This window comes from Balaenoptera musculus, chromosome 10 (assembly GCF_009873245.2).
Source record: "Balaenoptera musculus isolate JJ_BM4_2016_0621 chromosome 10, mBalMus1.pri.v3, whole genome shotgun sequence".
In the NCBI taxonomy this organism is placed as follows: Eukaryota; Metazoa; Chordata; class Mammalia; order Artiodactyla; family Balaenopteridae; genus Balaenoptera; species Balaenoptera musculus.
The window spans coordinates 3,730,103-3,754,204 of NC_045794.1; the positions used below are offsets into that span (position 1 = coordinate 3,730,103).

The following is a 24,102-nucleotide window of genomic DNA, read 5'->3' on the forward strand; positions in this document are numbered from 1 at the left end:
CACTGAGTAGCTTTCAACAAATGTTGCTGAGGTGAATCCGCCAATGAATGCCCTGGTACATGGATGAACAGATAAGCAAGTGAGATTCCGGGGCCTCAGAGAGCCCTTGTTCTCAAAGCCCAACACTCCTGAGACCGATTCCTCAGTGACTTCTCTGGCTCAGGTGCAGACCCATCCCTGGACGGGTCCCAGGGGCACCTCCATCCAGCAAGCTGAACCCAGTGGCTGGACACCTGAAGTAGTTTATCAGCAAACCAGTCCCCAAAGATGTGGGGCTGCCCACACAGAGGAAGGCTGAAAAAGGAAGGAAAAAGAGGAAGGAAAAAAATGGGCAGAGCTGGGGTGAAGCGTCCAGGGCACTGTCGCACGCCCTGTCGAACTACACGCTGACCTCGGAAGTCTTCCTGGCCCACCCTGTTCTCCCAGGTCTCCGAACCATGACAGTCAATGTCTGGTCTTTCCACTATCTCAGGATCTTCCCCCAAACTGCCTCCTATTTGTTGGTTGGATAACGTCTTTCTAATCACATAATAAATGTTCTGAGAACGAGGCTGTACGTTTCTTGTCAATCCTAGGTAGTGCTTGGCGCAGAACTGGTCTGCTTCATAGTCTCAGAACCCTAGAAGGTTAGAAGAGGTCCCAGGGACCAAGGAGCCCCATCCCCATGTTATGAACAAGGAGAAGGGTCTGGGGGGCGGGCTGACACGCTCACAGCAGGGGACGGATCTGGAGGGCACAAGGGTGACACTCACATCTCCTTCTCCTGGTGGAGTTTTCGGGCCTCTTGCTGGAGGCTTTCCAGCTGCTGCTGGGCGTCCTGCAGCTCCCAGGACGTCCGCTCCAACTCCCGGGCCAGCTCCTGGTTGGTGAGCTTCAGCTTGGTGTTCTCAGCCTTGGTTTCGTGCTTGTCGTCGTGCAGGGCAGTGCACTGGCCTTCCAGCTGGAAAGGAACGGGGTCGTTGTGCAGAGGGGAGCGATGAGCAAGCACCACCCCCCCCCATCAGGCTGGCCTTTCCCAGCCGCGCCCTGCTTCCTCCACTCGGTGGGCGGGAATCCATGCTACTGCCCCTCACGGCCCTCAAGCCTCAGTCAGCTTTGTTCTGCCCCTTGATGCACACATACACGCTTCTGGAGGCAGGAAGAATAAATTCAGTTTAATGAACGTGGCCAGTAAGAGAAGGAGGAAGCAACAACAAGGAATTTTGGGTGATTCTCAAGAGGTCCCTGAGTAATCAGGCAAGCATGCAGTAATTAAGTCGAGTGGCAATCATTCACTGGAGGGATAAATCTAATTGGTAAGAACTTAATGCATAATAGCGAGGAGGAGGGAGAGGAGAAGCCAGGTAGACGGTGCAGGGGAGCGGGGAGGCAGCTGGCAGTGAGAGCGTCTTGCTGCAGGAGAGAAACCGAAATCTACAGGTTGGGTACTCAGAGGAGTGGAACCGTCTCCAGCCTTAGCATGGGGGTGTCTTCAAGTGTATTTTAATGTGCTGCTAAAGATATCCCTCTCTATTCAAATGGAAGCAATGTGTCCGGGTCTGTCCAGGGCTGGATGCCTTCCAGCACCAGACAAAACAAAACAGGAGGCCAGTGGCATCCGGGCCTCTCTCTCCTACGAGCCCCTTGCTTTGGAGAGGTGGCGGCGAGCGCGAGGCTTGCCGAGGTAACCCGTCTCCCTGGGGTCCTGAGCCACGCGCTCCCGGCCACAGCGGATGGACCCTGGGACACCACCCAGCCTGCCTCTGGGGACTCAGGTTCAGCAGGGGTGCGTCTGGTGTCTGCATCCACCCTGCGGGGTGACGGGAACTGTCCCAGAGGAGGCTGAGGCACCTTGTGCGGGTACATGGGAAGACAGGGGATGGACACATTGACCTTCGTCCTGGTCAACCTGCCGTTCCAGCTGGAGGCATCCCTGGCCATTCTGGCAGGAAGACATCACAATCTGCAGCCTCCCCCCAGATACCAGTGTGTGTGACCCCCGTACCGCAGCAGCCCCCTTATCTCTCATACAGGATGCAGGAAACACAGTAACGTTTTGGCATTCTGGTGGCTCCTGGGCATAATTATACCACGATGTCTGCGGAGGATACTTGGGAGAATTCTTGGCAATTTTTCCAAGTTAAACACCAGGCGTTGGAGAGTAAAGGCTTTATCTTGGGATCACCTGTGATTTCAAATGCTCTCTTTTGTACAACTAAATGGTTCTTCTCAGATTTAAGAAAACAGAGTCCTTAAGTGAATGGCAGGGGAAGTGGGCAGGTGCCAGAGGAGAGGATGGAGTGAAAAGCAGGTGCTCCGAGGACACGGACAAGAACAGACCCGCCTCTGCTTCTGAATGAGCTGCTCCAGCTCCTGCTCCTTGGAGAACAGCCTCTGTTCCAGCTCCTGACTGCAGACCTGGAGCCTCTTCGTGTCCTGCCAAGCCAGGAAGAAGGACACGTGAGACCCAGATGCACCGGGACAGAGATTTTTTTTTTTCCCCACCTTGAACCTGCTCAATAGCAGGGAGGGGCCCGCCCATCCTCTGGGGTCTTCCCACAACATCCCAGGGCTTTGGTCACCCGCCTGCCCTGGCGGATGGAGAGTGTGCACAATGCCAGCTCCCACCACGTATGACCATGTCGGACGACCGCCTCCCACAAGAGAGGCAGCAGCGGATAGTGGGCGGGTACCGAACGGGGAACAGAACAGGGGCTGAGCTGCAATCTCAGGCCTCAGGCTCCTCGTCTGTACACTGGAAGATGGAATGTCCTTCCGGCTCGGATATGCTGTCCATGTTGGGCGCAGTCATTCAATCCTTCAAACTGCCCTCCCTCTGAAAACACAGGGGCCCCACTTCTTCCTCCTTCAGGCGGGTCTAGGCCCTCGCTGTGTCCCCGCTGGGACGGAGGGCTCCCAAGCCCCCGGGGGGATCTCTGCCCTGAGCTCCACAGCCCCTCCCTCCTGCCCTAGAACCAGCCTTCCCCACTGAGGGATGCGGAGACCCCAGTGATGCAAGCGGGAAGGGGCCTGGTCGTGGGACAAAGAGGAAAGTGTGTCGCTGGCAGGATGCCTGACACTCTCACCAGAGCCTGATCCGGTGTAAGGGCCCTGAGTGGACAGCGGGAGACTTGGGGTCCAGCCCTTGCCTTGCCCAGCTTCCCTGCTGTTTTCTTCCACGTCGCTGTTTCTTGGGAAACAAAACTACCCGCACCACCTGCAGCTCTCTGCTCGTCCGAGGCACGGCCGCGGCGCATGACAGGCAGGAAGAGAAGAAAGCATCACAGCCTCTGTATAACTCACCACGGGAGCCCCCCGGGCTTTCCGTGACGTGGAACGACTCCGCCCCAAGGAGGACGGTGGTGAGAGGCAGCCCTAGGGGGCGGCCTGTCTGGGAGCAGCAGAGTGAGGGGACAGCAGCCCCCGTCCAAGCCCAGGGCTCTTCCTCGGCTCCTCTTCTGGGGATGCCACCTCGTCCCCTGCCCATTTAGGACAGGCCGGCGGGGCTCGGGGTGAGCCCGTGACTGTCCTCGTGTCCACCACACCTGACGGTGCAGGCAGGGTACGCCAGGCAGCCCCTGCTCCCCACGTTTGCTGCAGGGAATCTTCTCCATCCCGCCGGTGGGGGGTGGGGCGAGCAGCTCCAGGACCCCCAGCTGATGCCGGCAGCCCCATGAAGGCCAGACGGGGTGTCTTACTGCCCCTGCCCGGCACAGAGTGCTGAGGGGGTCACGGCCAGTGAGATGCCGAGCTCCAAGCCCTGGCCAGAGGCTGCAGCCTCTCACGCTGTCATGCACTGTAGGCCACCGTCCTCACACGGTGGCCAGGCCAAGCCTGCGCATCCAAAGGCTTAACAGCACAGCTGAACACGTGTTCACAGCTCCCATGCATAGGCAAACAGCATACAACCCAGCGCTGAGCCTGACAGGCGTTTGGGGCTCAGAGGCCTTGAGAAGGGAGGAGCCGGAGCAGAGGGGAGGGGGGGTGCGACAGCGGGGTCAGACCCCCCAACTGGTGCAGATTTGCCCTGGAATTCCCCCCCACCCGACCTCTTTCTGCGCCCAGTCCCCAGGCGTTGACCCACCTTTTGCTTCTGGAAGCAGCATCTTTCCTTAGCTATGACCTTTGACCTGTAGTCATGGTGGGGGCGAGGGGGCCGAATGCCGCCCCCTCCCCCCGCCCCAGAACTCAGCCCCTCTGTGCACAAAGCCACTGGGGTAAAGGGAGCGGGTCTACTATTGCAGGGGGTGCGGCGGGGGTCAGGTTGATGCTCTCAGAAACCCCCCGTAGGGTCCGCTCGGTGAGGAGCTCCGAGTTCTCTCTGCCGTGTTCGCCTTCACTAACGCTGGAAGTCGGGGGAGGGCGGGGTCAGCCAGGATGCATTAGCGCTCTAAAAAGGAAGGCGAGGGGGAGGTCTGGAAATACTGCCCAGCCTCCAGAGGGCTCCGGGTGGAGAACACAACCGGCTTTTTCTGGAAAGCTTTCTGATGCCCTCTCAGCTGGAAGGGCATCTGTGATAAGAAACGGGGCCGTGGTGTGGATAATCGGCAGCCTAAAGTGAAACGTTGGTTTAGACCAACCTGCCTTAAGGAGCAGGGAAGGGATGTGACAGCGGCTCAGGTTCAGCGTTGAGAGGCAGCAGGTGATGGGGTCTCTATCTTCAAAGTTCATACGTTGAAACTTAACCACCAAGGAGATGGCCCCAAGGAGGTGGGCTCTTTGGGAGGTGATTAGGTCACAAGGGCAGAGCCCACCAGAGTGGGATTAGTGCCCTTGTCCAATACCCCAGAGAGCCTGCTTGCCCACGTGAGGACACAGAGAAGTTGGCAGCCTGCAACCCGGAACAGGGCTGTTACTTGAACCCGACCACAATGTCACCCTGATCTTGGACTTCCAGCCTCCAAAGCCGTGAGAAGTGAATGTTTGTTGTTTATAAGTCACCCAGGTTATGATATTTTTGTAATGGCCCCGAACTAAGACAGGAGGCCACCTTTCAAGATCCAAGACTTTTCTGCTGAGAACCCAACACGTGGAATATCCGAAAATGGCTAAGAGGGAGTTTCCTGTAGCTCTGTCTGGTGAATATGTTCCCCTAAAGCATCCTGCTTAGCCTGGAACAGGAAGGGATTTCACCAGTTCTGAGCTCCCAAGACAAACAGCAGGGCTTGGTGTTGAAGGCTAAGCGCCAGACCAGGAGCAGGAATGTGAGTTTTACATCTTCCCCCGTGGAATCCGAGAAGCGTGGAACTTGAGCTGTCTTGGGAATTAAAATGTCTAGGTTTCCAAGGGGAAAGGATGGGAAGCATCGGCTCTAACGAGGGTCCCCTGAGGGGAGCTGCTGGGCGTGGAGTGGCACGGGCTGTCGCGTTCGTGCAGGCTTGCCGTGGAGGTCTCAGGAGTAGCCAGTCTTCATCAAGCCAGTCTTCAGGCTGCTTTAACTGGTAAAGCCCCTCCATCCTTCTCTGCATTTATTCCTTGTTCATTCGTTCACTGATCCAACAAAATACTTGTTGAACGCCTGCCTGCTGTGCTCCAAGCACGGTGGAGGTGCTGAGGGTGCATTAGTACGTAAAAGGTAAAGATCCCTGCTCTTTGGGGCTTGCATCTTAGTAGGATGAGACAGACCACAATCAATAAAAATAAACCAGTAAATTTTATGCCATATTTGAAGGTGACACGGCCTTGAAAAAAATAAGCAAAGCAGGGAAACAGGAAATCAATTGTGCCATGGGGCACTGCAATCTTAGAGCCGGGGCTGAGGAGAGGGCACGGTCAGAGCAGGTGGTATCTCAGCCTGGCCCGCAGAGCCAAGCCCCGGGAATGGGCTCTTACCTTCAGGAGAAACTGCTCTCTCTCACTTTTGATTGCTGTTCATCTCCTCATAGAGGTGCTGGATTTCTTCATCGTAGGCAGCAATTTTCCTGCACAGGTGACAAAAGGAGAGCGTGAGGAGATGCCTTTATCCCCCAGTGGAGCTCTGGGTGGTTGGGTGACCATGGCGGTTGGGTCAGCCAAGGCTGCAGGGTCAGCTCCTCGGATCAGCTGACCACTGAGGCCCGGCAGGACCCTCTCATCCTCCTGTCTCCCAGCTGTCCCTCCCAGATGATCCACACGCCCCCCCGGGGAGCGTCCCTGGCTCTATCTTCCTGCCTCTGCTTTATCTCAGCACCAATCCACCCAGCCTCTGTGACACTCACCATCCTATTGCCCACTGACCCCTATGCTTGCCGACAGCATAAAGGTGTGCGGTGTGGGCTTCCTTTCTGCTTGGTTTCTTGGTTTATCTCTTTCCCACTTTGGGCGCTTTCTCTCTGCCTGGTTCCATCAGCACCATCTGAACTGTACTCTCCTGGAAACTATGGGCTGAACTTTGCGTGACCCTCATTTCTCACAGGATCTCAAAAGGTTCCATGGTGATGACCACCACCACCATCACAACGCCCCTAGAAAGGAAGGGGGCCACACCTGTCCAAGGGCTCACCCATCTCGGCACAGGGCCATGGGAAGGGCGAGGCTGGTTAAATGCTGATGGCAATAGTGACACGCTGGGTTCTCAGCATCCCCTCCTACTCCAAAGAGCCCCACAGGACAGGAAGTAAGTAGCTGGCCTCTCTGCTCCTACATGGAGATAAAGACAGAGGCGGCTCTGGGGACAAGGTTTGTGGGTCACCCCTGGGATGGCTCCTCTTCTCTCCCAGTAATAGATCCTCCTTCAAGTACTCCCCCAAGTTCAAATGGGAAGGACCAAGTATTAGCATTTGAACCAAGACTGGAGATGATCACATGTGACATTCCCAGGGGACTGCATCTTTACACCTTTTCTCTGACCAGGCATGGGAGGCCCACTCTGCCCCTCGCTCTCTGCCCTCTTTCCTGTTAAGGAAACTCTAGGCTCCAGCAAGCAGGCTTATGTCATAGCTCTCCAGGTCTGTTTTGAACCTGTAATATACACACCTACTGCCAATTTTGGCACCTGCTATTCTAAACTCAAATGCTGGCACTCCCTTGTTCTTTATTCAACGAAGGAGGCTTTTATAATTGAGGAAACAGCCCTGGTTCTCGGTTCTAAGAGGTACCAGAGAGATTTCGGAAGAAATCATCAAGGATAGGAAAGCATTCATTCCCCTGAGCCTTCCGTCATTCAAACTCCCACCTCCCTGTATCCCTAAGTCCCCCTGGAACTCCAATCCAGCACCAGGCCTCCCCCGCCGCCCGAGGCTGCACCACAGCCCATAGGCTGCCCCTTCCTCACTCGCTACCTGTTGGGGGAACCTGGCACCATATGCACAGGCTGCCATTTTGACTGGCATCCTTCCAGTTCTACGGAAACCACACAGCTGACCCAGACGAGGGAACCAGTGTGGATCTGCATGGTCAAGGTCACTCACCTGTTTGAGTTCCCTTTCTTGGTTGTATCCCCAAGGCCACAAACCTGACTCTGAGTGAGTACAGCGCTGGCCCAGGGTGCGCTCAGCAAGAGGACACAGCTCTCCAAGACTCCTCCAAGCCAAGGCTCTGTGTTCAGCACTGGGCTTCCCATCCCAGGAGTAACAAATGTCTTTCTGGTGAAGAGTGAGAACTCTCTTCTTGGTAAATGACAAATGTTTGGACTGTTACTTTGGTTCTTAGCTACCCCATAACAATTACAAGAAAATCTTGGCAAGAAATAAGGAGCCGAGGCACCTGCTGTTGCATAGGGACACCTCAGGGACAGAAATGATACAGTGGAAAGGAAATTTCAGAAACAAAGATGGTCTTCCCCTGGTGCCTGGAATTATCTTCCTGTGCTGGAAGAAATTCTGATGCTACGTGGTAAATGGTATCCAGGAAAACTTTAGAGACGGTGATTCCAACTATATAAGTACCAGGGAACTAATAAAGTGATATGAGAAAAACTTAAAAATGGATTTGATGCTGCTAAAGCAATACTAATTACAGTCATGCATATAAGCTGTGTACCATTTAGGCCTAATAACCATGCAGAGCATTAATTCTACACTATCATTAAATGTGTTATATTAACTTGAAGTTTTATTGGATTAAATTAATAAACTCTATGCTTCTCGTGCTCACATGTTAGTCTGTTAGTCGTGAAGTAATTTTGCAAATTGCTACAAACAAACAAACAAATGGGGGGAAGAGAGATGTAGCCTCTGAATGGCACCTACTCCCAGCCCTCATCACAAAGGATGCGCCCACCACAAAGAAGTCCTGGGATGCAGGCGGGCATCAGCGATCCTGGGCCCACACTGGATCAGACATGGAGCTCATTCTTTGCAAACGCTCTTGAACAAAACTGGCCAGCATCCTGGGAGGCTGCCAAGGCCTGAATGACTTCAGAGGATGAGCCCTGACCCAGGGCCGGACACCCGAGCCCCGGGAATGAGATCATTAAGGTGCTGTGCACACCACTCCCATCACCAAACCAGCTCAGAGGGCAGAAGACCTCCTCCGATCCCAAAGTAGCACCTGTATCCCCGGTTCCTCCCAGCATCATCTCGATGACCAAACAAGAGAGCAGGTGTGAAAGGTATTTGGAACTGCAAAGTCCTAAATGGATGTAAGGGATTATTCATTATCGTAATTATTATCATGGGTTGCGGGGGGCAAAGGCTAACACTCCCCAAGGGGAGGAGGGTCTTTGTTTCAAGAATAAAAGGGTTGCTAGGTTTGGAAAGGGTCAGAAGCAATCAGGAAGATGAAGAACAGAAAGCTTAGTCAATAAAACCTCCTGTCAGAGCGATCCATTAGAGACGCAGGCTGTGTGTGAGCAGGGGCTGCAGAGAAATCATTTTTCTGGGAGAAACAATGGCTAGAGACACTCTCAAAAGATCTGGGCATATGGTGTATGGTGCTCTAGCCGGGCTTACCACGCTCTGTCATCAGAGGAAAGAGGCAACTGATTATGTTTGCTTATTATACACCCCTTTGTTGCCGCAATTTCTAAAACCACTCAGATTGCCTGATGCACACAAATACAGACTTTGAAGTCTTCTCCATGAGTATTTCCCTGTCTGTTCCAACGCACTGACCCCCTTCTCTGACTTCGGAGGACACCATATGTCTTTATTTGAACATTTCAAAGTCCTGAACTACTTTTTCCTTTGGGTTTATGCTGTCTTCACTAGGTTATGAACACTCAGACATTGATGTCACCCACAGGGCCTGTGCTCAAAATGTTAATGCTGAAAATCTGTAAGAAATAAATTTAAGACTTTGGATACCAGACTCAGAAGTCCATGGGTGGACCACATGGAGGGAAATACCAGATTCCAGGGGAACTGAAGAATTTCGGGGTTGGAAGGCTTGTCTGATCCAACCACCTATTTTTCCAGTGTTAAAATCCTCGCCACAATATCTCCACCAAGTATTTACCCAGACTGGGTTAGAACACCTCCAGTGAGAGGGAACGCTGGATCTCTAAGCAGGTCTTTCACCTATGGACTATTCTGGCTCATAGACATGTGTCTTTCTACGACCTTATCCTGCCTCTGTGTAATAACCCTTCATATATTTAAAAACAGCATTAAGACTTCAAGGAGTAGCCTTGGGTTGCGGTCATGCCTCTCCACTTCCTCCAGCCATGTCTCACATGGAATTTTTTCTTTTGGAAGTCCCTTCACCATCCCCTTTACTCTTCTCTGAATGGGCTCTAATTAAGCTTTCTCAAGCCATAGAGTCGCAAACTGAATGCCCATTGTATGAGGTCTGATCGGTGCAGATTAGATCTCTCTTGATCTAGTTGCTGCCTACCTATTCATGCAGCCTAAGAGCACATTCACTTTTCTGGGCAGTCACATCACATAGTTGATGAATGCTGAACCCGTCTGTCGACTAAAACCCCTAAACCTGATGGCAGAGTGATGGTTTTTGTTTTAAAGATGGTGCGACTGAGGGACTTCCCTTGTGGCACAGTGGTTAAGAATCTGCCTGCTAATGCAGGGGACATGGGTTCGAGCCCTGGTCCCGGAAGATCCCACATGCCACGGAGCAAATAAGCCCATGAGCCACAACTACTGAGCCCATGTGCCACAACTACTGAAGCCCGCGCACCTAGAGCTTGCGCTCCACAGCAAAGACAAGCCACCACAATGAGAAGGCCACTTGTTGCAACTAGAGAAAGCCCATGTGCAGCAACGAAGACCCAAAGCAGCCAAAAATAAATTAATTAATTATTTTAAAAAACAAAGAAAAAGATGGTGTGACTGAATCATATCTCTCCCACCTTGTGCTTTTCTGCCATTGGTATTTTGGATTTTGGCAAGATCTCAAATGTAATTCTGTTAGATTTTATGCTTGTTAGATTCAGTCCATCTTTCTCAACTGTCACTATCTTAACGGATCCCAACTGGTGGCTCAGTGTACTCAATGACTTTCCAAATTTTGTTGATATTTTAAGTTTTCAATCATAATTTAATCTAAATAACCTATAATGTTGGTTTTTGATTATTTAATTTATCTGAGATTTACTTAGAAGAGCATTTTAGGGACTTCTCTGGTGGTCCAGTGGTTAAGACTCTGAGCTCCCAGTGCAGGGGGCCTGGGTTTGATCCCTTGTCAGAGAACTAGATCCCGCATGCTGCAACTAAAGAGCCCCCATGCTGCAACTAAGGAGCCCACATGCCACAACTAAAGCTCCCGTGTGCCATGACGAAGATCCTGTGAAGCCAAATAAATAAAATAAATAAATATATTTTAAAAAAGAAAAAAAGGAAGAGCATTTTAAAAAATATATAAACTGTTGGTTTGTAGTTTTATTGTATTATAGTAAGAAAATATATTGGTAAGGGATTACTTTTTGGAATCTATTAGCCTTTCCTTTGTATCCCCATATTGCCAATTTTTACATAAGTTCTAGAACAAGAATGTGTATTCTACTGCAAGGCACACAACTCCACATTCATCTCTTAAATCAAGCTTGCTGGCCGATGGTTTCAAATACTTTGTATATTTGACGTGCTTTTTGCTTGACTGATATGTCAAATTTGAGATAAGTTTGTTGAAGTCTTCTAAAACTCTTATAAAGTCTTGTTTTTATCAAATTTTCTTTGTTTTTCTAAGTTTCTGCTTTTTGTGTTTTGCTATGTTGTTTGGCACATACAGGTTTATATTTGTTGTATCTTCTTTATGGATGGACCTTTTTTTTTTATTACTACAAAATATTCTTCCTTATCTCCCTTAATTCATGCCATTGGTAAACATGTTGAACACGACAAGAAGAACAGTCTGTAATAGAGCTCTCTGAGCTATTAATTAATTACATGTGAGCATAAATATGCAACCTGTCTTCTATTAACCACTCTGAAAACTCTCCCTTCCCCCAGGGCAGTGTCTAATGATTTCATTCTATGATATCTATGCCTAGTTAGTTTGAACAACAGAGGGAGGAGGAGACAGAGAAGAGATAGATAAGAGGAGAGAGGGAAAGAGACACGAGTTCTCAGGGGGACGGGGGACATATGTGTGAAGGAGCCAGGGAGAGTGAGTAAGAGTCATGAGCACTAATTATTTATCCTCTCCTTTCTGTCTCACTATGATAGCTAGGGAGCCTCTCTTGGGTAGTCCAGGGTAGTGTAGGTCTTAACCCCCTGCTGACACCTACAGTTGGCTCCGAGTTCATTAGACCCAGAGTGAAAAGGCCTCGGTTCAAATCCTGCTTTTGACATTTATTAGCTTTCTCGCCTTGGACAAGTCACATTACCTCAATGAGCTCGAGGTTTTCTGTATCTGGAAAACCAGATGGTAATAACTGCATTAGAAAGAAGTCATGTGTAAAAAAAGGGTACACATGAACTTATCTACAAAACAGAAATAGAGTTACAGATGGAGAAAACAAACTTATGGTTACCAGGGGGTAAGGCGGGGAGGGAAAAATTGGGAGATTGGGATTGACATATACACACCACATATATAAAATAGGTAACTAATAAGGACCTACTGCATAGCACAGGGAACTCTACTCAATACTCTGTAATGGCCTATATGCGGAAAGAATCTAAAAAAAGAGTGGATATATGTATATGTATAACTGATTCACTTTGCTGTACACCTGAAACTAACACAACATTGTAAATCAACTAGACTCCAATAAAAATTTTAAAAAAAGAAAGAAATCATGTGGACTTAGTAAGATCATGCATGTGGAAATGTCTAGCAGACCCATTACGTCACCACCAGCATTAACAAGTATTGATTGACTACTTCATAAAACAATTCTGGGTAACATAATTTAGACTTACCGAATGGTCTCTGCCCACCAGGAATTCAGCATTTATGAACTCCAAGTCCACACGTAAGTGGCGTGGAGGAAAGGAACAGGCAGAAGAGGCCACACACCACCCCACGGTGCCAACCCCCCCCCATGGTGCCTTCCTGAGCTCCAGCTGACATAATTCTGCGACCACAGAGCCTTGGCTGAGTTAAGTGGAGGAAGTTACCTGCTCCGGCAGTGGGGCGGGTGTAGAGTTATCAGGGGAAAAGTTAAGAAAGGCTGAGTCCAGACAAGGGAGATTTTCAACAGTGGGGGGAAGGAGAACAATTGTATACTGAGGATGCTGCAAGGGTAGTGATGGATTTGGAAAGGATGGAACCTACTGAAAGCCAGGGTGAAAGGCCCAGGTCTGACCTCGAGGATGCAATGCCACCCAGGACATCTGACTGTGGTGGATTGCGCCTCTCAGAAGGATGACTCTGTGTGTGTGTGTGTGTGTATGTGTGTGTGGGTGTGTAGTGTGCACGTGCATGGTATCAGGGGTACTGGAGGTCTAAGGATGGGACACGTGGGAAGCAAAAAGGGCTGGGAATAGTGATGTTCATGTGAATACAGGCTTAGGTTCAAAGAGGGCTTCAGAGAGAATTTGCAGCGAGCCAGGAGTTTCCCTGCCAGCCTCCCACAGGCACTGTGGAAATTAATTAAGCTTCACAAAGTGCATTGCACACAGAGAGTCAAGGTGCCAGGCTAGAACAGAGCATTAATACTCAGTTCCACCGGGGTTCCAGCTGATTGCACACAGGCCGAGCCTTTCTGCTATAGAATATTACTTGGTCAACATATTTTTTTCCTGTTCCCTCTGTCCTTTGCCTTCACTTAGGAACAAAGGGTCTCAGAAAGTCATCTGGTCCCACCTCTAGGTTCTAGGCAGGGTGTGCTGAAATCATTCCAGGAAAAAAAGTAGCGTCTTCCTTCCCTAAATGAAAGGATAGTCTTGACCTTGAACAGAACAAATGGCATTCTTCTACAGTTTAGATAAATTTCAGAAGCTGAACTCAAAGCAGAGCTTCAGAAATGGCCACTGGCCTTGGAGAGCAGTCGCTCTGATCTCATGTGTTTCCGTGTGGACCGACAGTGGTCTGATGCATAGGACTCCGGTTTGCAAAGCCTGGGGAAAGGCAGATGCAGAGAGAGGAAGAGGAGTTCCCCTCCCAACACAGACAAGTGTCCTGTATCCCATGTGAAGGAAGTGAGGGTCGGGGCAGTGCAAGTGGCCAGTGTGTGGTCACCTGGTTCCCTGGGCCAGAGTGGGGTAAGAGTCCAGGCCTCAACTCCCGCCCCACGTGCATCTACAGTACCACAGTGCCCTCCCAGCGTCCACAGTTTTAAGACAAGTATCACACGATATCGCTTATGTGTGGAATCTAAAAAAAAAAAGATACAAAAGAACTTATTTACAAAAGAGAAATAGAGTCACAGATGTAGAAAACAAACTTATGGTTGCCAGGGGGAGAAAGGGGGGGGGATAAATTGGGAGACTGGGATTGACATATACGCACTACGATATATAAAATGGATAACTAATAAGGACCTACTGTACAGCACAGGGAACTCTACTCAATACTCTGTAATGATCTATACGGGAAAAGAATCTAAAAAAGAGGGGATATATGTATATGTATAACTGATTCACTTTGCTGTACACCTGAAACTAACACAACATTGTAAATCAGCTATACGCCAATAAAAATTTTAAAGAAAGAAAAAGAAGGAAAGAAAAGAAAACAAAAAAAAAAAACCTGACAACTCCAAACCTCTGCATTTAGGATTGTCAGCATCCAGATTCCATCTGGCATCTGTCAATTGTGCAGTGAGCACGCCCTGGGGTGAGGAATGGGGCCGAATGTCTGGAGGTTGCCCCCTTTCCCGGGTCTCCCCCGCCCCTGCCCGTCATGCTCTGATCACGGAGTGAAGACCCTGGGCCAGAAACATCTCAATGAGTCTGCTATTTGCCGGAGAAGAAAATGGAAGCAAGTTCAGCCTCCGCCAGCTTTGCCGTGGGGATGAGAACAGTCATGAGGGACTCAGACTCACCACTGCCCCCTCCCGCCTTCCCCACGCAACTGCGGTCTCCGGCTGCAAAGGGAGGCTCTTACTAGAAAAACCCACTTAGGGTTCCCTTGTTCCCCTGAAATCAGTCTCTCTCAGTCTCTCTAATGCCTCTCTGTCTCTGTCTCTGTCTCTGTCTGTCCCTCTCTTTCACATGCACACAGCCCCACACGATTAGGGTAGCGGTGAATGAAAGGCAAACATAAGAGTTTGTAGAAAATTCTGCAAAGGCTGTAAAATCGCCAATTGGATTTTCAAGATGGATGGTTTCTCCCTAATTAGATTCTGCTGCCTTGTATAAACCAACTTTGCAGCTTTATCCCATCCTATAAAGCAAACCATTTCTCATCAGTCAAGTTTACAGATCATGCCCGCGGTGCACACAGAGCACAAATCGACCTCACCTTTCCATCTGCTCTCAGGGCCAAGTTAACAATGTGCTTCTGCCTCCGATAATAATATACCAATAAAAAGACACGTGCGTGACTAAGCTGTGGCCTTATGGCCTAGAGCCCTCCCCAAGAACTTCCCTCCACTCTGAGAACAGGAGTGGAATTATAGACTGGAAGGGCTCCTGGGCGTGCCTTTTGCAGGCTGGTACCTTCTGGAAGAACAGGCTAGAGCAGCATTTCTCAGTGGGGTGTGGGGTCTGCCTGCATCAGAACCCCTGGGGAACGTGTGCTTAGATGCACATTGCTGGGTCCCCTGCCCCCAAAACACACTGATTTAGACCCCCTGGAGGAGGGACCTGGGAATTTACTCTTTAATCGAGAGTCCCTGGTCATTCTGAAACAAGCTAACATTCAAGAACCACACAGCTAAGGCTCGTCACAAGTGGTACGTAAGGGCCACCTGCCATACATACGATGCTTTAATTGCTGCCCTACCTGGAAGCAAGGCCAAGGAAATGATGACCTCCCTGCCCACACACACACACACACACACACACATCACAGAACACCAGTTCTCAGGCTTGTGTCAGGTGCCAGGGTCACAGCTGGGCTGCCTGTCAGGTTGTGAGACACATTCCCTCCTGGTCTGGACACCCTTGCAGAGCCGAGGAAAACTGGTCTAGACAGAAAGCAGCAGCATAGTGGCTGGGTGGGAGCTGCAAGCGAAGCCCTCCCAAAGCCCCACCCCCCATGCTCCCGAGAAACTGCCCGAGGCCTGAATCATTTGGACGAGGAAAGACTGTGCAGAGGAGGGACTGATGCCAATCAGGGTGTGGGGAGCATCACGAAACTTGTCAAGGCCAAGGGTGGTCCACCGAGGATGCAGAACAGGATACTGAGCTGCAGAAGACTGAGAGAGGGCTGCCTTTGATCTCGAAAGCACTTTTCTTCAAAGAGCTCAAAGCACTCCCCAGACACAGCCTAATCCATTCTTACCCCCATCCTCCGGGTTAGATCTTGGTAAGGAACTCAGCCAGGGCAACTCCTCCGGCAGATTCCAACTCTGGTCCAAAGTCAGAATCCCTCGGGATATTTTATACGCGCAGACTTGGAGCCCTCACCCCTGACCAAGGCAATGGGGCCCTCCTGGAGTAGGGCCCCAGCATCCCCTACTGGTGAAAGGTCTGAAGTTCCTGCTGCCTCCAGGCAGTATCGTTCTACATGGGGAGAGCTCAAGTTCTTTTTTCCAGATCAACATAATTGGGCAGGGTGCTTTCAGTGGCAAGGGAATTCGTAGATCTGACGGCCAGAAGTTCCTCCTCACGTCAAACCATGTCTCCTATGGTAAAATGTAAGGTTTGCCAAGCCTCTGCATGGTGCACACAGAGAAAAGCGGCTCGGTTGCAATCTGACCCCCTCCTCCTCCGAGGGAAGCGGAGGGAATGCAGTCCACTCTGGAGGTGCTGCAGAGGAGCTGGGCACCAGCCCAGGGCCCTGCGTTCCACCTGGCCCCCACCTCACCCCGCCGGGCCGTGGCTGCTTCTCGGTGCACACGCACCAGCGTCAAACACTGAACCCAGAGTATAACTCAGATCTGAGGTTTTCTCAACTTCCGCCCCAAAGGCAAGAGAGTGGGAGGTTGAAGGCCCCCAGGCTTGCTTCTTTCCCCTGCCCCCGATATGCAGGGTCAGAAGATAAAATCCACGGCTGGGAGGAAAGGCCTGGAGGAAAGGCCTGGAGTTGCTTCTGACACTGCCCTAGAGCCTGGGCCTCCGGACATCAGCTTCAAGATGTCAAGCCCAAGCACTGCCCCCGCTGTATCCTCCTCCCTCCTAGAGGCTGGAGGTGACCCTGGAGGATGCTGCAGGGGGGCCTTTCTCACTCACTGCAGTGAAACTGTAACCCTGAGGGACACGGCCAGCCTGGGGACCTGGGACCAGGACTTCCCCCAGGTCGGTCGCAAGTCTCTGGGCCCCGTGGGACAGAGAAACGAGGTGTGTGGTTCGGAAAAGGGGGAGGCAGCTGAGGCCACTGCTGCCAATGGCCACGCTGTCAGGTGCTTCAACAGCACGGGGATTTCCTGGTCGGCTTTGCGGCAGAATTTTTACAGCTCTGCCTCACTGGTGTGATCATAAACTCCTCAAAGACGGGAACGCTGTGCTCCGTTGGCTCAGCTCAGCCTGGCACAGAGTAAGTACCCGTTACGTGCCAGCTACTAGTCACAGGCGGCTGTACCCTGGTGCCCAGCCCTGGGCTGCGCACAGCAGTCAAGTCTCGTCGCCCTCTCTGGGACAAGCGCTCATTTCCCAGATGGAGTGACGTGTTAGCCCCTGGGCTGAACAGCCTGCTCGTGGCGGAGCCTGGGAGATGCTCTGACAGTCAGGGTTCCCCAGACTGCAGCCCGAGCCAAACGATTTCCCAGACCTTCCTTTCTCTCCCTTCACCAGCCAGAGTGTGCCCCTCCTGCAAACAAGCCCAGACCCCCAAACTCGCCTCCTAGATGTCCCAGAATCACTTAGCCTCACGCTGAGCCATTTGTAAAACCTCCCATCTAACTATTCTGTATCCCATTGGGGTTTCAGTTTTTTCTTTGACTTCTAAGCTGCAAGGACCTCCAGGGATCCCCTGGTCCAGGTAGAACCCGGAAACAAGATGTGAACAACCTGTTTTCTTTCTTTAACAGAAGAGAAGAGAACACAAGAGACCCTAAGAGAAAACCTCAGAGCCCGTCACATGTCACGAGGGTGCACACATTTCATGAAACTTTTGTCTGAGTTATTCACACACACAAGTGTGTGGGAGCTGCAAAGTCAAGCGCGTGTCTTCTGGCCAGTCACAATCAGAAAGTTTGAACAACACCAATCCCGTTCTCAAATGTTGCCGGTAAGGAAACAGATGCACAGAGAGGTAAAGCACATTGCCTGAGGTCACACAGCTGGTCAGTGGCAGTGCCTGGGCAGGACCTCAGGTTTCTCCTGTCTCCTGTTTTAGTGCTCTGCTCGCTACAGGTCTCTGGGAAAAGGACTGCCAGAGAGCTCGGTGACCCCCGAGCCCACCCGAGCCCCCCGGCCGGAGTGGACCCCATCAGCTGACCTGGGGCAGGGGTAGCTGGCAGGCATAGGAACGGAAGATGGGCACAGAGGGCTGGAACTCCTGGCTGAACTAGTTTCGACCATGCAGCTGAGAGTGACCTTGACTTTCAGCTCAAGAACTGTCTAACCATCATTAAATTGAAACAAAAACACGAATGGAGGCCACTTAGAGATGGATGTATGGCCCAAGAGGCTCTGCAGTAAGTCTCTCCCTGCGGAGGTGCAGGCCAGCAGAGGGGCCCCCGCAGGTAAGATTCTGGGCCCCGAGCTGGGGCACTGCAGGCATTCAGGCCCTCGTCTCCTTATGAAACAAGGGAGCCGTCCCCTCTGGGGGTGCCCCCTGACTTTCACTGTGGCCCCTTGGGGTGATCAGTGCTGGACTCAGAGAGGGGGGTGGTGAGGGGCAGAAAATAAGCCTCATTTTACACATGGGAAAATTGAGGCTCAGAGAGGCCAAGAGACCACAGCAAGGTCACAGAGCTAGCTGGTTGGAGAGCCACACATGACTCTGACCCAGAGCTCCTGATTCCCTGGGCCTGCTTCTCACATCCACACAAGAGACACCTGGATATCTTGTTAAAATGCAGAGTCGGTAGGCCTGGGGCGAGGCCTGAGGCTCTGCATTCCCGAGAAGCTTCCAGGTGATTCCGAAGCTTCTGGTCCGTAGACTAGACTTCGACAGCAAAGCTCTACACTGTGTCGTCTGGAAGGATAAAGGGATCCTTATACTTCACCTCCAACTCTCCACTTCAGCCAGGCAAATCCTCCAAGACTCACAGACATACTTATTTAAAATAGTAATAAATGTTATTATTTTAACGTTCATCGAATACTTACTAAGTGCCAACACTGTTCTAAATGCTGACATGTAATCATCACAGGTCTATGAGACGGGTATTACCGCCCCTATCTTACACATAAGGAAGCTGCAACTCAGAGAGGTTGAGTAACTTGGCCTAAGTCACACAGCTAGTAAGCAGCAGAACCAAGATTCGGACTCAGCTCTGACTCACAGCTTATTCAGCTAAAGGCTCTATAGCGTATACCCTCAACCCCTCTCTCTCCCAGCCCTGGGAGCCTCGCCCCAGAATGCTCTGAACACTCCTCTAGCCCGACCGTGTTCCCTCCAGCACCACAAGACCACGATTTCTCATCATTCAGGGTCCTAAAGGTCCTCTTCCAGACCTGTGTATACCCAGTGGGCCTCAGCAAGTTATTTTAGAGTTGATGGGGAGGAGGCATGAGATGAAAGGGAGCTCAGGGTGGTGCGTGGACAGCGGTCCGCACACGTGGTGATCTCTCTCTATATTAGGGGCTTGTGTGCTTTCTTGTGGTCTCTGTTGGAATCGCCGAGGATTCCTATGGAACATGAGCAAACCTCCGCGTGGGACAAAGGGCCCGGGGAGGACCTCCTCAGGGTGCTTCCGATCTCGCCCCCCACCCAGCCTGCGTTCTGGCTGAGGCTTCAGGACGGTAAGCTGTCCTGAGTTACCCTGTGGGTCACAAAATCGAGCTCCTTGCTGTAATGTTCGCTGATGAGTGTGGACAAGCACAGCGCCCCGCTGGCACACTCGTCCTCACAGGCCAAGGGACAGCCACCTGGCGGGCCCGCACCTGCGGCGCCCGGGGCCTGGCCAACTCGGGCTTGGCTCCCAAGCAGCCTCTTCAGGGCCCAAGCGCATTGCCTGGTGTGGCGTCCTCCAGTACAGGAGTTCTAGAAAGCACTAAGTGTCTGGAGAGACCCCGGGGCCAAGAGGGCAGCAGGAGAAACTTAAGACCATGACGGGAGTGAGAGGGCAGGAGGGCCGGGGGCTGGTCCAGAGATGGGCGTAGGTCCCATAGGCCGGGGCCTCACTGCCCCGGGGCAGACAGAGTGGTTTCTAATGGGTCTCGGGCACCAGACCATCTTGCTCTGAGTCCTGGCTCTGCGCTTACACACTGTGTGTTCTGGGGGCGTGCTACTTCCCCTTTCAGTGCCTCGATTTCCCCATTGGTAAGTTGTGGATAATGACAAATACCCAAATGGGTTGTGTAGGAATTTAGGATAGTGCCTAGCACATGGCGAGGGCCTAATAAATGTGAGCGAGGGCTTAGAAATAGATATCCGGTGACAGCCCCGGGCCTGGCCCCCGCTCTGGCGGATGGTCATAAGGCGGCATCACTGAATAGGAGACGGAAGAGGTGTGTCTGGTTTGCACGCGTCTGTACAGAGGGCGGCTGAGACTGGTACCCACTTTTTCAGGGCGCACTCCAGCTCGTCCTTCTCCTCGTGGGCTTCTAGGAGCTGCGAGAAGATTCTGGTCAGGAAATCCTCAAAGTTGGACAGTAAGTGAGGCTCATCCTTCTTCAGCTGCAGCCAGAGTTGCTTGACGTCATTTTCACTGTGAGAGAAAAAGGAGCATTAGGGTGGGAGCGTGGGCGTGAGGCTTCACGGGACACACGGAGGTCCCAGGTGTGACGCCAATGGCTAGGGCATCATTTTCATCGTCAGTAAGGAACAGCAGTGGCTGACGTTTATTGAGCGCTTGCTGCATGCTGGCTGCTTTATGCACATTTGCTCATTTGACCTTCCAGTGAGGCAGGTGCCGCTAACACCCCGTTTACGGGTGAGGGGACGGATGAAGAGGGGGGAGGTGAGCGGCCTCAGGTCACTCAGCTGGGAAGTGATGAAGCCAGGAGTCACGCTGGCCTCCTAATGGCCACACTCAACAGCCTTGCTTTCTGTCTCCCGCGCTGAGCTGGTGGCGGGGAGCACACAGAGCCGCGGGCCAGGAGCCTCTCCAAATGCCAGGAGGAAGCGGGAGGACCAGAGCCCAGCGCGCGGGAGGACGGACGTCGTGGAGCTGAAGGAGCGAGCCTGCCGCCCCAGGAAGGACGGGCCTCACGGCTGAGAGGGAAGGACGTGGCATCTGCTGGATGGCAGGAGGCAGCTGTCACCGCAGGGAGAGGAAGGGAAGATGCAGCAGCCCACTGGGGCCTGGAGGCAGCGGGCGTGGTGACAGGAGAGAGCAAGGGACGGAGCAGGTCTGAGAGATGTGTGTGCACGCACGGAGAGACGGGTGGAGAGTCGGGAGGACGGAGGCCGGCAGAGAGGCACAGACACACAGGGACGTGCCTAGAACCGCTCCCTCCCCAACAGGCAGGCTGGCGCTCAGCGGAGGAGACACACGGGTCACGGTGATCAGGGAGGGGAGGGCCGGGAGGCGGCACACCCATGGACCTGCTCTGCCTCTGGAGAAACTCAACAGTCTACAGCCAGTGATCAAACAGACAGCCAGAGGGTGACCTGATTTCACTCATTAAATTCTAAAACCACTTTGATCTGAAGGTAGATACAACTAGGGACCCTCAGGATAAAGAATAAAATCCCTTGTGCTGTGTAACAAGCACTATATCTGAGAAATTTTACTCAAAAGTGATACTTGATAGTGCCATGTTAGTAATGTGCCTGGGGTGTAAATGTTACTCTCCACACCCAGCAGAGAAGAGGCTCACCGAGAAATGAACCTACTTCTGGTCAGTTACCTGATCATCTATCCAATCATCCCTCCTTCCCTCTTTCCTTCCCTTGCTCCATTCCATCCAAACATCCCCCAACTCATCTAGACCATCCATCCATCCACCATCCATCCTCCCATCCATCCACCCAACAAGTATTTATTATTTGTTGAAAACCTAGCACTGATCTGGATGACATGAGAGATCTAGGAAACGAGAGAAGGGGAGGTAAGGAGCCTCCTGTTTCCCAGAATAATTTCCATTTTCCCCCATACAGAACATGCTGTGGCTGTGGCTCTATTGGGCTGTAGATACAATGGGGATTGCACAAAGGGTTCAGAGATAAAGGGTCTCTGGGAGATACCATGATGACTTCCCATCACTGTGGCAGGTTGCCCCTCATAAGGTAAATGCATTATAAAATCAAATGCACCTTGCTGGCCGAGGTCTGTCTGTTCCCATCCCCTGGGTTCCTGCTGGAGCCTGGCAGAGAACCATTAGAGTGAGAGCCTCCAGTGAGATTTGCAGACCTACCTGACGCTCTTCCAAAGCTATCTGAACCTCCTAGTCATGGCCACATCACCCCCCCACCAGATTTCTGGAGAAGGGATAAGTCTCTCAACGCTGGATGAAAAATAAGCCAAGGCCGATTAGCTGCCAAATCACTGAGCCAGTCGAAGCACCGAGAAAAGCCGGGAGCCCAGGTGTTCCGTCTACCACTTCCGGACAAAGCCAAGGCCACTCTCGTGGAAGGACACAGGGGTGCAGGGTGAGAAAGGGTCCTGGGTGGTCAGTCCATCCATCTCCCTGCTTCCAGAACAGCACACAAACCATCTTGGTCGGTGAGATCTTTAAAGACCTCTGAAGTTCTCCAGCCTCCTCTGTTTCTGCATCTGGGGTCCCGCAGTCTGGACCGTTTTCCCTCATGCTGCAGCAAAAGCCCACTTCCTGCTTGTTTAACTTCAAGGAGGATGACAATGGCCGGGCACCATCTTCTGTGTGTCGGTTTTTATCGACCACTCCTGGAACCTTCCCCAGAGCCTTCTCTTCTCCAGGGGCTCTCGTGTTGGCTCGGCCCTGAGTGGGCCTTTTGACTGATGTCCTCAGAGAAACCTCTGGTGAGCTCTGATTTGAGAGCCCTGCCAGGAGGGCAGCGGCCCAGAAGTGATGGGCGGGCAGAGAGACGCCTCTCTTTCAAGACAGCGCCTTGGCTCGCCCACACTGCCCTCTCCTGCCCCCTCCTCCAGGACGAGCCTTCACGGGGTCGGGGGCATGGTCACTGGGCTCTGGCCTCTTGTCCTTGGAGAAGTGGAGCTATTGTCCCCTCTGGCTTGCCCAGGCTTCTGCCAGGCTGTCTCAACTCTGCCACAACCTAAAAGATGCTGGGAGCTACACATACTTTCTTGGCCTGCATGTTGTGTGAAGGCCCCTCTCTCTTGCTTCCCCTTTATCATTTTCCTCCACAGTGTTCTTCTTCCCAAGCTCCAGACACATCAGCTCCAACCATCAGGCCATTCCGCCCCTCACTCATGAAACACACACCCAACCCAAGACCTGGAGACCCCAACACAAAAAGGCAAAAGGTGATGGCAAAGGGGCAGAAGTTATTCCATGTTTTTCGGGCCACTCTCTGGTTTCCACTAGCTACAACATCACTTGATTTCATTTCATTTAATGGCAAAGGTCTGGGTTTACATCTATGTGTCTCTTTCTTACAAAACACTTTTTGCAAAAAAGAAAAAAAAATAGGGGTATTACGTTTGGTTTGAAGTTGCGGCCACCTAAAATTTTCAGCTGAGTTACTGATCACCCAAGTGATAAGCTGGTAAAAACAGGTTCACCTCCCACCTCGGCTTCCAGAACAGGTTTGGTTCGGCTCAGGGATCTGATGCGCAGACGCGTCCGTGTAAGGTGGCTTTGGCAGGAGCACAGCACGTGGGACGCACTGCAGCCCCGGAGACCCAGCGGCGGTGGAGATGCTGGTGAGCTGATGGTGACAGGAAGCCTTAGGCGGGACGCGCCGAAACCCTCAAGGGTTTCAACCTTTGCACAGCCCTCTGATGGGCGGGCAGCCCTCAGGGAGCAAGGCCAAGCCAAGGACTGTACTGATTATGGACAGCAGGGGGGTGAGGAAGGAGTGTGGGAGATCAGGGGATAGGAGTGTTTCCCGTGAAAATAATGTAAAAAGCAGAGGCAGAGCCCTCGACCCTGACGCAGACAGGTCATGGCCAAGGGCAGGCTGCACGGAGCCAGTGGCCTAGCTGGAAGCAGGGACCCAGGGCTTGGCTGAGGGCTGAGTAGGCGTTAAGGTTGGACAGAACAGATGGAGAGGTTGCCCCTAGGCTGGGCTCCATCCCCCAAATCACAGTCGCCACTTACTCTTCCAAAACCTTTTGGGCTCCAAGCCTGTCCATCAGCATCTGGAACTGGGCTTCCTCATCTTTGTCCATGTCACCCAGCTCCTCATCCCCTCTGGTCTGATACACCTTCTCTTCCTGGAGCTGGGCTGGGTGCTCACCAGTATCTTCCTGACTTGGCTTATTCTGGCTGAAGAAGAAGTGACCTGGGGGATGCACGGGCACAAGGATCTGGATTAGGCAACACTCACCCAGGAAGACCTTTGCTTCCTCAGTTGCCAGGAATCAATTGAGGTTCAGCTGAGAGGAGAACAGGGGAGGTCAGACTCCCTGTAGCAAAGATCCTTGGATGCCAGGCTCTGGATTTTACGTCTTTCCTACTTGGATGAGATTCTGCCAGAGATGCTAGAATCTGGGAAAGGCAGAGCGCATGGCAGGTACTACGGCACCTTTGTGGTTCTTAG

General features: G+C 52.0%; 1 protein-coding gene across 1 annotated transcript in view; it reads right to left on the reverse strand.

Moving 5' to 3' along the window:
* CRACR2A (calcium release activated channel regulator 2A) overlaps positions 1-24,102 on the reverse strand; it is a 125,283-nt gene that overhangs the window by 37,216 nt on the left and 63,965 nt on the right. The window contains 6 exon segments of the mRNA XM_036864731.1: positions 753-940; positions 2,320-2,415; positions 5,812-5,845; positions 5,847-5,900; positions 20,018-20,164; positions 23,661-23,844. Of these exon segments, the coding sequence (XP_036720626.1) occupies positions 753-940; positions 2,320-2,415; positions 5,812-5,845; positions 5,847-5,900; positions 20,018-20,164; positions 23,661-23,844 (703 nt within the window).